This window comes from Leptonychotes weddellii, chromosome 12 (genome assembly GCF_054177405.1).
Source record: "Leptonychotes weddellii isolate Sample4059 chromosome 12, ASM5417740v2, whole genome shotgun sequence".
NCBI classification, from domain to species: Eukaryota; Metazoa; Chordata; class Mammalia; order Carnivora; family Phocidae; genus Leptonychotes; species Leptonychotes weddellii.
In genome coordinates, this window is record NC_138380.1 from 34095436 (window position 1) to 34108608 (window position 13173).

A 13173-nucleotide genomic window follows, 5' to 3' on the forward strand; every position below is an offset into this window, starting at 1 on the left:
GCAGAAAAGACTAATGTTAATTTGCTTTAGTTTGTAAAGATAATATGTACCCATTATTGAAAGTTTAAATAATACAGAAAAATACAAAGAAAGTGAAAATCCTTTGACTGCCAATAAACACTACTGTCATCATTTTGGTTCATATTCTTTCTCACCTGACTTCTTTCCATGATTATGATGATGATGCTCTGTGTGTGTATAGAATTTCAAATAAATGAGTCCTTATTTTACTTAGAGCTTTCCAACTTTTTTCCAAAAGTGAATGTCAAGCAATATAGGTATTCTTTTTAATGATTACAAATGATTCTACTTCATGCATGTCATAGTCTATTTATGTATTCATGGGCACTTAGATTGTTTTCAGGTTCATTGTTAGTAGTAATGGAGTACTGAAAAATCCGTGATCATATCTTTGTACCCTAGAAGTGGTGCCCTGAACAGAGGGTGTGTTCGTGTAACACATTAGTGCACATCGTCATGTTACATTCAAGAAAGGTTTTACCCGTTTGCACTACCAGGAGAACATGAGAGGTTGTATTTTCGCACACTGGGTGCTTTTAGTTCTCTAGATCTTTGTCAGCTTGATAGGTTAAAAAGGTGATTTTTATTTGTATTTGTTTTATTATTAGTGTGGCTGAACATCTTTTTATATCTCTATAAACTATCCATTTTTGCTTTCAGTGAAATGCCTTTCATGTATTTTGCTCACTTTTCATTCAGAACATTTGTCTTTTTTCTTATAATTTGTAAGAACTGTATAATTTTAGATATATTAAACTTTGAGGATTAATATATATTGCAGTTTTTAATATCATGCTGATTATCTTTTAACCTTATTTATGGTATGTTTTGATTTTTATGTAGTCAGACTCATCAGTATTTTTCTTTAATGTTTTCTGGGTTTTGTAAAATGTTCAGAAATGCCTCTTTCCGCCCCTAAAAGACTATTTGCCTTTATTTTCCTGTTAGTTTTATGTTTATATTTTATTTTTTATATTAATCTTTATGTGGAATTTTTTTTTCTATAATGAGTTAAATAAATATCCACCTTTGATTTTTTTTTTTCCCTCTTCAAGTTGTGGCTGGTTATTTCAACATGATTTGTTAACTCAAGTCCTTCAGTGTTAACATCTTCATCATATAACATGTTTCTTTTGTGTCTTTGGATCTATTTCTGGGTTTACTATTTTATTAGGTATATATGCAAAACAATTTACCCCAAAACGCCGTGGCTTAAAGCATGTATCATCTCTCACCGTTTCCATGGGTCTGTGATTTAGGAGCAGTTCACCTCCGCAGTTCTGATTCAGGGTCTCTCTTACGGTTGAAGTTAAGATTTCAACCCAAGCCACAGTCATGTGAAGGCCTAACTGAGGCAGGAGAATCAGGCTTGCAGTTGGCTCACCCACATGGCTGGTCACAGTCGTGCTGGCTACTGGGGAGAGGGAGGCCTCAGTTCCTTTCCAACAGGGCCTCTCCCATGGTTGGCTGTTCTCGGGACGTGGTGTTGGCTTGCCTAGAAGTAGTGATGAGAGAGAGCTAGGAGGTAGCATTCCTTTTTATGACTGGCCTCACAAATTACATAACATCATTTATGCCACCTCTTCGCTAGAAGCCGGTCACTAAGTCCCATCCACCCTTAAGAAGATAGGAATTAGGCTCATCATTTTGAAAGAGGCCTGTCAAGGAATTTGCAGAAATATTTTGAAGCCACCGTGGCTCCCTTTTGTTCCATTCATATATTTGATTATCTCTGCATTAATATATACCTTTTAAGAGACTTGTATCAAACTGATGGAATGGCACGGAATGCTATGCTCCACTGCGTTTGACAGCCATTGGCTCTTACTGATCAAGTATCTAACAGCAGATATACAAAATAGTATTAATAATAATCTGGTGACATTTTAAGTTGCCTTATCTTCCCAACTTCTCATGCTTCTTTAGAATTATGTAGTAGGGATCATTGTATTTCATTGAAGGTACCCTGCTTACGGTATTTTTTAAAAATTTGTTTTACGTTATTTCATACTGCTGTGATTTTGAATGTTTTGATTGGCAGATACGTCCTAGCTTCAGAGGGCCTTGCATGTTGATGCACCTTCACAGGTATCTTAAACAGTAACTCATAATATACTGACAAGTGGGTAAAATCAAAATAAGGCAGTTATGTGTGGGGAGCAATCTAAGTAACATCTCAGCTCCATATGCTGTATGCTCACCAGGGACTCATTATGATCCCTAGACTTTCTGTTCAGCAGACGCTTGAGTCCAGAAAGTGCTGTGCTCCATCTGCCTTAGTCTCCAGGCTGCACAGGATGAGCCTCTTGGTACTCTGATCTCTTGGCAGCTATTTTTTTTTTTTTAAACTTATGTTGCCAGCCTGGTCTTTGTTGCCATTTCAACAAGTGTGTGCACCCTGCCCCCTATGCTTGCGCTTGTAAATTTAAAGGACCATAGCTACTTCTTCCAAAGGCATCAGTTACTATGGCTTTTACCTTACATTGCATAAATCTTCTCATCTGGCTTGCATCCTTATTTATCCAGCACTGAGCCTGCATGGCTCTTGTTTGAGCTCCCCATGGGCATGCAGCTGCCGTAGATGGGCTGTGGGCAACTTTCCAAAGCTGACCATTTGGACAGGTTTTATTTTTGACAGACTAATCAGAGCTTTAATATACTTCCCTGCTGGGGGAGCCTGTTTTTCTAATTTTTATCTTTATCATTCTGTAAAGAGTAATAATAGTCCCTGGTCTGGCCCTAAGTTTGCTGGTTCCATTGTATTTTCCAGTCCCACTTTTTTTTTTTTTTTTATTACCTTGGTTTTTCATCTTTCCCCCTTTAGGGTCTGGTTGGCCTTGGTTGTTTTGAGAAACCTTCCTACTTCCCATTCCCAACCCTAATCAAAGGAAAAGCCGTGTTTTTCTCCTTATCTCTTAATGTGAATTTGAGCTGATGTTTTATATTCACTTAAAGGCATTTGTAGCCCAGTAAAGAAAGCAGTTTATTTGAGGCATGAAGGGTAGAGGTCAGAATAGGATTTTCATGAGACCCTGAAATCATGCTCTTTTAAAAAATTGCTTATTGCACTTACTGTTGAACCCATTAGAGACCCTGTACCATTTAAAAATAGGGCAGAAATAGGGTTAGTGTGAATAGTGGCTAAGAGAAATGAATATGAAGCAGTTATTAGAGAGTGGGCCAGAATCTGAGATCGTGAGATAGGTAAGGAACAGCAAAGCTGATACCTCAGGTAATTGTGCTCTAGGAACTGCGTGTCACCTGGTGTTTTCAGTGACATTTTCCCATTACTCATGTTATTGCCTGATGCTTACTTTCCAATATTCTTCTTATTTACTTTGTGCCCTTCTTTTTTTTTTAGGTTCTCAATGTTATATTCTTCTCATTATTTCCCTTCACTCCTATTTCTTAGTTTTGAGTTTTGAAGGGTTTTGAGATTTGTTTTTGAGGAGGATGCTTTTTTCTTTTATAGGCTATCTTAATTTTTTAAAAGCCAATTTCACATGCAGTGAAATGCTAAATAATTTTTTTTTTTTAAAACTACTCAGTAAGTATTCTGGTATTGGAAGTATGTTCTTTTGCTAATTCAAAATGTTATTGTTTCAGGAATAAATAGGCTTATGGTGAATAGTCCAAAATTCTCTAATTACTTTATTTGGGATGTAGATGAGTACCTCGTCTGTTTCATTTACACATACATTTAAGTTGCCACATTGTTAGCTTAAAATCCACATTGCCTTTAGCTTCCACTTAATGACAGCAGTTATGCTTTTCTATTAAACTAAAAAGAAGTAGAGTGCCGTGTTGATACCCAAATTTTGTGATTATTAGAGTTAAAGCTTACCAAGCTTCTTCTTGCTAATGGCTATCATTTAGTAGGATTTTACTCACTCTATAGAAAGCTATTCACTTGCCTGTTAATTTTTATGGTAAACTATTTTTTGCAGAATTTATGGCATTTTAATAACTGAAATTTGATATTGGGCCTTAGTTGTAAATGTGGTCAAATGGTGTCCATTTGGAGTTAAAGGATAAAGATAATTTATGGGATTAGGGTGGACTGAGCCGGCTTTTGGAGAGGCTCATAATACCACAGTATTATGGATTTAGTTTTTTTTTTTTTTTTTTAAAGATTTTATTTATTTGACAGAGAGAAACACAGCGAGAGAGGGAACACAAGCAGGGAGAGTGGGAGAGGGAGAAGCAGGCTTCCCGCCGAGCAGGGAGCCAGATGCGGGGCTCGATCCCAGGACCCTGGGATCATGACCTGAGCCGAAGGCAGACGCTTAACGACGGAGCCACCCAGGCGACCCTGGATTTAGTTTTATACGGTTTTCAAAAATATTGGAGTCATGAGGGTTTCCATATTGCTAAGGGACGAAACATAGCAAAATAAAAAATAAGTATTAAATACAGTCTTATTCCTCAATTCTCTTAACATATATCTTGTTTCTTGGTCTGGCCAGCATCTATCTCAGATAGGCCATAGATAAACTTTTACTTTCAGAATCATATTTTCCTCTTGTCTCAGAAATTTACCAAATATAATTTATCCTTCTTTTATTTCCAACATTTTAATGGCAGTTTTTAAAAGTATAGAAAAGTTATTTTTTAGCAGACATTCTTAAACCCACCTTTTACATTTAAATTCATTTTTTTCTTTCCATTCTTTCTCGTGAATTTTTTCCTTGCAATTTCAGGACGTATCTTCCTCCTCCTCCTCCTCCTCCTCCTTCTTCTTCCTTCTTCTCCTTCTCCTCCTCCTTCTTCCAATGGCCATTATATAACTTCTTCCTGTGGTCCAGTTCTGGCACTGAGTCATATTTTTCCTTTATTCTGCTTTAAAAAAACCCTCAAATCACCTAAGATATGCTGAGATGTTGGCAATCCATAATTTTTGTTAATTAGCCAATATCACTAAATATGATAGTCCCTAACCAGTTAAATGCCAGAACAAGATTAAGTTCAAAGCAGAACAAAAGTATCACTCTGTTTAGTAGATATCCATTACCTAGAAGGTTGGCTTTACTTTTTTTATTGCATGTAACAAACATCCTTAAGTCTATTGTTCTTTTTCAATTTGTTATTGCGAGTTCCTTTTCTTAGACATGGCTAATGCTTTTACCTGCAGAAATACCTTTTATTTGATGATCCAGTCATTGTTCTCTAATGTACATGTACTGTATTCAGATACTAGCTTTATGGGACTTTATTTTTTTTTCTTCATACAAATGCTTGCTTAAGCAGAACAACATGTGTGAACATTTTATACCTCCAAAACACCCTGCAAGTTTTCTCAGGTGAAAGAATTGTGGCTCAGCAAGCCAAACAACAATTTGTCCAAAGTCACATGATTGAATCATGATTTGAACTAAGGTCAGTTAGATTCAGAGGCCACCAACTTTATACTGACTTTCCCTCTTTGCTGATGCTCCCTCTGCAGAGCACTGCTGGCCTCTCCTTGGATAGAGGGGGGACTCCTTTTCTGAGGCAGAGGGAAAGGTGGGCATAAATGCTGTACATTTGCAAATTGGAGTCCTTACCAAAAACTCATGAAGTTGCATATCTTAGTTGTTTTCTGGTTGTGTTTTCTCTCAACACCAGGTATAGTAGAACATAACCCTGGAATTTATTTGTGTTTAAACATTCCTGACTTAAAATTAAATATGTCAATTTTAATCTCTACTTTCTTAGTATCCAGATGCTCATCAGTTTACCAATAGGGAATTACAATTATCTCTATCAAAGAAGCAGTTTTAGGTCAAGACAGAGGACCATTATTATTGGCTAGGCTACTAGTGTTGACTTTTATTGGGTATCTTTGCCAGAACATGGTTCGATTTATGTCTAACTCCATTACATTTATCCCCTTTATTATTTTTGGCTAGTTTTTCTTTCTTTCTTTTTTTTTTTAAGATTTTATTTGACAGAGAGAGAGAGACAGCGAGAGAAGGAACACAAGCAGGAGTGGGAGAGGGAGAAGCAGGCCTCCCACCAAGCAGGGAGCCTGATGCGGGGCTCAATCCCAGGACCTTGGGATCATGACCTGAGCCAAAGGCAGACACTTAACGACTGAGCCACCCAGGTGCCCCTTGGCTAGTTTTTCTTTATTCTTTGTTTTTTTTTTACCATTTTGTCCTGAGAAGTTTTGAGTGAGAACTGCTAAATCACATGAGTTAAAAGATAAAGGAATTGATGCTGGAGTTCACATTCTGAAGATTACCAATTGTCTATTTTACAAGGTATTGTTTATTTGTAAAGTGAAAGGAGCAAGATGGCCCTGAATTTTTTTTAAATTGGTTTCCATAGATTACTTTCCCAGATCTGCTTCCAGTAGAATCAAAATTGTTCTCATTCAGGGGTGCCTGGTTGGCTCAGTCCGTTAACCATCTGCCTTTGGCTCAGGTCATGATCCCAGGGTCCTGGGGTTAAGCCCTGCCTGGGGCTCCCTGCTCAGCGGGGAGTCTGCTTCTCCCTCTCCCTCTGCCCCTCCCCCCTCCCCCTTACCCCGCTCGTGGGCTCTCTCTCTCTCCCTTTCTCTTTTAAATAAAATCTTTTAAAAAGTTGTTCTAGTTCATTAATTATTACTTTTCTCTTGCATTAGTTAGTCCAAATGTATTCAAATTCCTCCTGGTTTCGCACATGCTTAGGTTGTTTGCCGATTGAGGTTATTGATAGCAGGAGCTCCTGGAGAGATCCATGGAGAAGGTTAGTCTGATCATGCATGGTCATCTACTCATTTCCTGTGATCTTGTAACAAGTTCCCCTTGGAAGGAACTTGACTTTGGTCTGTCTTTTTACCTTTGGTGTCTTAGCATAGTGTCTAGCAAAGTAGACAATGTAGCCAGAATGAAAATGTAAGCTCTGTATGGCCTAGGACCACACCTACCTTGTTGTGCATTGTGTACTCATCCCTTAGCACAGTTCCCAGATACATAGTAGGTGAGCAATGAATATATATTGAGTGAGCAGCGAACTGGGTGTCTGATTTGCTTGGATCCCTGCTCTTACATTCTCTGATGTTCATAGTTTGTTATATAGTTTGAGTTTAGAAGTAAAATCTTGATTTGGTTATCCAAACGTGCAGGCTTATTATTGTGATTGAAAGATTACATTTTATATAAGATACTGCCTTGTAATTTATTATTTTCTCTTACCTTCAAACATCCCACACAATTTTTAAATAGTATTTGTAATTAGGATGACTTGAGGTGTATTTATCCACCTGGGTTCTATGGATGAGTGACTGGTGACTTTGTAGAGGCTAAAATATAAGCAAGTTTAAGAATCATTTTAGATGAATTCATGCATGATCGAGTCATTACAAGTCCTGAGAGAAAAAAGAGGCTTTTATGGTATAGGTCATTATGTGGTTGAGGTCAGCATCACCAAGAAACTTTCCCTTGCAGGTCCTGTATAGCAGGTGGCAAATGTGATTTCAACTGAATCTGAAGGCTTATTTAAAAATATTCTCAGTCCAGCAATGAACCAGGTGTGCCTACTACTTAAGCATCAGTTTTTTCAGGAACAATGTTTTGAACCTAAATGACTTGCATGGTTACTAGAGAATGAGGTTACTGATAAAAATTCTTCCCTTTTTGCTGGTGATGGTTTTCGTAGCATATTGTCTTTGCTTAAAGGAAATTTTCTCAGAGGAAACAGATGCTAGGTGCTTATTAGTATGGAGGTTTTAAACATTGAGGGTGTGAACAAAAGACCAGATCATTCCAATGATTCTTTGGCAATTTCTATAGAAAAAAAAAAATACATAAACTTTAACAGAATGTGAATGCCATACAACTTTAAACAATTTATTTGTACGACTTGACATGGAAATGTAATGTTTGTTTCATTTACGTATGGTTTATTTTAGTGATAGAAGCTTTTAAAAATGTTTGACTTTTATGTGGTATCGGTGTCCTTTGCAATTCGGTTAAGACAGGACTATGCTGAGGCTTTTGTTTTGAGCCTCTGAAAATAGTGACAACTTGTTTGCAAGGTAGCTTTATTTTTTCCCTTGGCTTGGGCAGAATCTGTGCACCTTCAGATTGGCACTCCTCCCACGTACTCTTTGAAAGTCTCTCAATGGAAAAATACTTGTCTTGACTTTGTTGTGCAGGAGATGGTCAGCAGTGGACTTGTGTAGACAGGAAGTGAAAGAGCAGTGACTTTCACTATAATTAAATGTTCTTTGACATGATTTGCACTCGTTCCAGCTTCTTCTCTGTTTCTTTCTTTCTTTTTTTAACTAGCTGTGTAATAAAAGCAAAGTCTTTTTTTTCTTTTTAACACTTAGAGTCTCAAACCTAAAAGCAACTTCCTGTCTCTTCTTAGTGGTAATCTGAGTGACTTTTTAAAACTTTAGTATCTGCTGAAGTCCTGGAGAAACAATTGAAAAATTTATGGAAATAAGAATGTTGGACACAGAAAGGACCTTAGAAATTGAGTCTAACCTCTTTCTTTTTACAGAAAAGAAACTGAGGCCTGAAAGTGAGTTGGTGAGACATGCAGCAAGTTATAGGCCACCTCGGGGCCCCGGACTCTCATTACTATGATCCTTCCTGGGGGCCACAGTGACCAAATGGAGTAGCAGTATATGAGAGAGTGGATATTGGGAAAGGAGGGGAGGCTCAAAATTCTGGGACTCCAATTCTAATACAACTTATGTTCTCTTTTCCCCTTAATTTACATTGTAAGCATGCATGTTACCTTATAACTAGGATAGCTGCAGCCTCATCATATTTGAAAGCCTTCCTAGTTTCTATTCTGCACATATCCCTAGCCATTTAGTGAAGGTCCATGCATGCAGGAAATAAGGAACGGCAAAGATAACACTTATATTCTCATTCTGTCATGTGTTTGCTTTTTTTAATTCTAAGAGCCACAGTTGTATAAGAGCATGTTTTTCTATTTTCATTTGTCCTATCATTTTTTTTTGGAGTCTAAATCCTCTGGTTGTCTAAGCCTGTTTGACCTGATAAAGTATATATTTGCTTAATATTTAGGCAAGCATAGGTTTACATGTTTTAAGCCAGTTTATTAATTACTTAAAGTAGTCAAGTTGTCAAGTTGGTTGTAATATAGATTGTCAGCAAGATTTTCCTATTTGAACCCAAATGCTACTATGGGTGAATAGAAAGGTAAGACTTTTTAAGGCTTTTCAAACTCTCAAGAAGTTTTCCAAAGCATATAATATTCCGACATGGCCTATTTTGGCTACATAAAAGAATTGCAGTCAGATATGTTGATTGCTGCATAAATAGGGAAGAATCTTACTTGGTATTTTTTTGTTCTCCTTAGAACAGCAGAGAGACTGGACTAAGAAAGGGTAGTTTATCATAATAGTAGATAGATCAGGACTGGCATCATCCTGTAGTATCCATATACTAAAGTGACTTCATAGCACATCTTTCTTTTTTAAATGTTAGAAATCAATGGAAGTTCAAAGAAGAAAATAGTCATGATCTACATTTCTAGCATCTAAGATGAACCACTCAGCATTCTGATAAGCCTGCTTTTTCCATCTGTCTCTAAACTTTACTAATTATACAAGTGACATGAGTGGTTAGTAAACAATGAGCACAATAATACAAATAATATTCTATTTTAAATACTTTTATATGCTTATACAAATTTACATAGAAAATATAAAGTATTGTTTGTGAGAGTTTTTAAATGATATTATATTGTATGCCCAGCCATCTTTATATTCTCTTCCCTTAGCATTGGTGTTTAGCGTCAATAACTAAATGTTTACTAAAGTAAAAATTGAAAATTAGCAAATAAATTGTGTATATACTTTATCCAAATTGAACTTCTGTTAGTTTCTTAAGTAGCTACATTTTACTTTGCTCCTAGGCCTTCACACATGCTGCTCCTTGTGCCTGAAATGCTCGGGTCCCACCTCGACTGGTGTTTCCTTGGGAGACCTTTGCTGATCATTTTCTGATGGAAGGAATTCCTTGCTCCATATTCCCATGGTCCAGGGCTTGGCCCTTTTCAATACTCATTTCCATTTAAAACATTTGTTTAGGGGCATCTTTCCTGGTACAGTGTAACCCCTTGAGAGCAAGGACCATATCTGCTTTTCCACTCCTAAATTCCTAGCGCCTAACTTATGGCCTTGTGCTTAGTAGGACTGAATAAAGGTTTGATAAATTGAATTGTGAGCATGTTTTTACTACTTTGGAATGCAATTCAAAGGGATGACAAAATAACAGTGCTTTCATAGGTCACTACTGCCTCTTGACACCTCCTTCTCTTAGCTCCTCTCCCCTCTCCCGCCATTGCCCATCCATGTCCAATCACGTCATTTTAACCTCCAAAATATATATCATAATCTGCTCATTTTTTTTTTTTTTAAAGTAAGCTCTACATGCAACGTGGGGCTGGAACTCACAACCCCGAGATCAAGAGTCGCCTGCTCCACTGACTGAGCCAGCCAGACGCCCCATGTCTGCTCATTTTATTCCATCTCTGTCACCACCACTGTGGTCCAGCCTACCATCATCTCTTGCTCAGGACCACTAGAATAATTTGGTCTCCCCACGTTCATCTTGTCCCATCCAATGAAATAGAACAAACTAAAATGATAGCCTATTATGTAATAAGAATAAGTAGTTTTGTGAAACTGTTTTCAGTTCTTATTTGCTGCATCGTGAGGGTATATATGTAAGTTGTGTATGTATATGAGTTAGTACTTGAGTACTTGGTTGCTCTATAGAATGTATTTCTTAATGTGGGACATGGTCAAAACAGTTTGAAAGCCATTGTCCTATACTGATAACTCTGGAGAATTCTTTTGCTCTGTCAGGATCAGAAGACTATTCTTCATTACCATGTGACCCTCTTTTGTATGTGCCTTTAAAGGAAGAATTCCTTTAAAATAAAGTGAGAAGTGAAGTCTTTTGGATGAAGCTATATGGAAGTGGTCCCACCCTTTCTTTATATGTTCCTCTGTGTCTCCTTTCAAGTTTAAGTTATATAGGTCATTGGGTAAAATCTTCAGATATGAGTAGTTGGACTGAATTTAACTGTATTTTTTCTGCTTTTTTAATATACACTTATGCAAATAAGTAAATAATTATTTCTGTATTTATATTTACTCATTTTCTCCCTCCCTCTCCCTCTATTGTTCATGAATATATTTTTTAGTCTTTTTCTTTTCCTTCTTATATTCTTATCTATTTTTGGCTTCTTTTCATGTGTATAATATTAATATTATCATAACACTGCTCTCATTGGAAGTGTGACTTTTGGGAACTTAAACATGAAAAGTGTAAACACTGTCCCAGTATATGCCTTTCTGGTATATGCTTGGTGTGAATTGCATTTCTGGACCCTTTTGAACCTGCTCTCAAAGGACAAGAAATTTTAGGTCATCCCTTGGAAGCAAACTGACCTGTAGGTTTAGGGCTAAACAAGCCTTGTGGTTGTGTTAGGGAACTTTTCAGTTGCTCTGATCTAGTTGCACACTGCAAAGAAGGAGAGGTCAAGAGACCTCTAACCTCATCATCCCCTTCACCTCCTCCTTCAATCTTGGGTAGCACATGGAGCTTGTCTAAGTAAGACTGTGAACAAAACGATCATTTATCTTTCCCAACCATGAAGTTTCTTCAAATCTCTTGGACTGTGTTCGACTCTCTTTGGTCTGGTAGTGTAGCATATCTTATCTCTCACTATTTTGTTTTTCATTGCATGAGACAATTAAAAGATTGCTTATCCCTAGAAAAATCTGAAAATTAGGTGGTTACAGGGTAAGTGAGTGCAGCACAATTACAGTGCCTCCATGGTGCTGGGGACCCAGGACCCTTCTATTTTGTTGCTTTGCCATCTTTAACTTGAGATGGCTACTCCTGTCTCTACCACCACTTTGTTATCATGGTATTGTAAAAAGGGAAACATGAAGAGGAGGGCATTCTCCTTTTCAGGGCACAGTGTGGAAATTTATCATTTTTACTCATATGCCATTCATCAGACCTAGTTACATGGTAACACTTAGCTGCAAGGGAGGCCAGGCAGCCCTGTGTGCCTCTGAAACTTGTGTGACTGTGGATGAGAACAGATGTCAGGAGAGGAAGAAGCAGCTCCACTCTAATAGTCAGCAACCTAAAGGGATTTACTCTTGGAATGCTTATTTGTTTTCTAACTTACTGCTTTGTGAAGAGAAAGTTTCCACTGAAGTTATCAAGTGGACTTCAGTTACTGAAAAGAGTTAACCTGAGTTAGTGTGTTTGCCTTTGGGATTTAAGTCAGATTTATTCCACTGCTTATAGGGATGAGTGTGAAAGTTATTAAGAGATGAGGTTGTTTTCCCTTAACTCTTACTTTTCCTGTGCTGTTTTTGTTTTTTCTGTTTTACCTTTTTTGCGGCTAATTTTGTACTTGTTTTCAGGTATGGCACAGTCACAAGGCTGGGTGAGGAGGTATGCCAAGGCCTTCTTTAAGGGCTTTTTTGTGGCGGTGCCCGTGGCCGTGACTTTCCTGGACCGGGTGGCCTGTGTGGCAAGAGTGGAGGGAGCATCAATGCAGGTAAAAACGAATGTGGCTTCGTTCTTTATAGCACATGCTTCATGGTTTCTCATGTACTAGCAGTGGGATTTCTGTATATTATTTCTATGATGGGACCAGAAAAGTTTTAAAAAAGGCCTTGACCTGAAATTTAACTTTACTAAATTTTTTTAAAAGGTCTTTTAATGTGGTCATATTATAAACAGGGTAGAGGTGAATAAACGTAATTATCAAATAGTTCTCTATATCTATAGGTTTTTTTAAGTTTTTGTTTTATTTTATTTTATTTATTTTAGGATTGTAAGTAGAGAGTCTAAGGAAATTTTCCTAAATGACACCATTTTCTGTGGATATGGCCTGGGATTTCAAGATATTTTAATTATCTATATTTGAATCCACACTTAAATATCCTTTTAAGACCAAATTATTAGTTGCAGGATGGGTTTGGGTCAAATTCAGTTACTGTGTGTGTGCATATATATATATACACATACATACACATATATATATATACACATATATAGTTACTATATCTATCTCATTGTCCATATGTATATCAGTTGTATATATATGTACACACACCCAAAATATGTATATACATATAAAAAATATACATACTATATGTATACACATACTCAAGTG

General features: G+C 37.1%; 1 protein-coding gene across 6 annotated transcripts in view; it reads left to right on the top strand.

The window, feature by feature from the left end:
* The window catches only part of IMMP2L (inner mitochondrial membrane peptidase subunit 2), a 750329-nt gene that overhangs the window by 25209 nt on the left and 711947 nt on the right, over positions 1-13173 (top strand). For all 6 annotated transcript variants that reach the window (XM_081800240.1, XM_081800245.1, XM_081800244.1 and 3 more), the window contains exon 3: positions 12416-12552. In XM_081800240.1, coding sequence (XP_081656366.1) covers positions 12418-12552 — 135 coding nt within the window. In that variant the 5' untranslated portion in view covers positions 12416-12417. The remainder of the gene's footprint in view (positions 1-12415; positions 12553-13173) is intronic.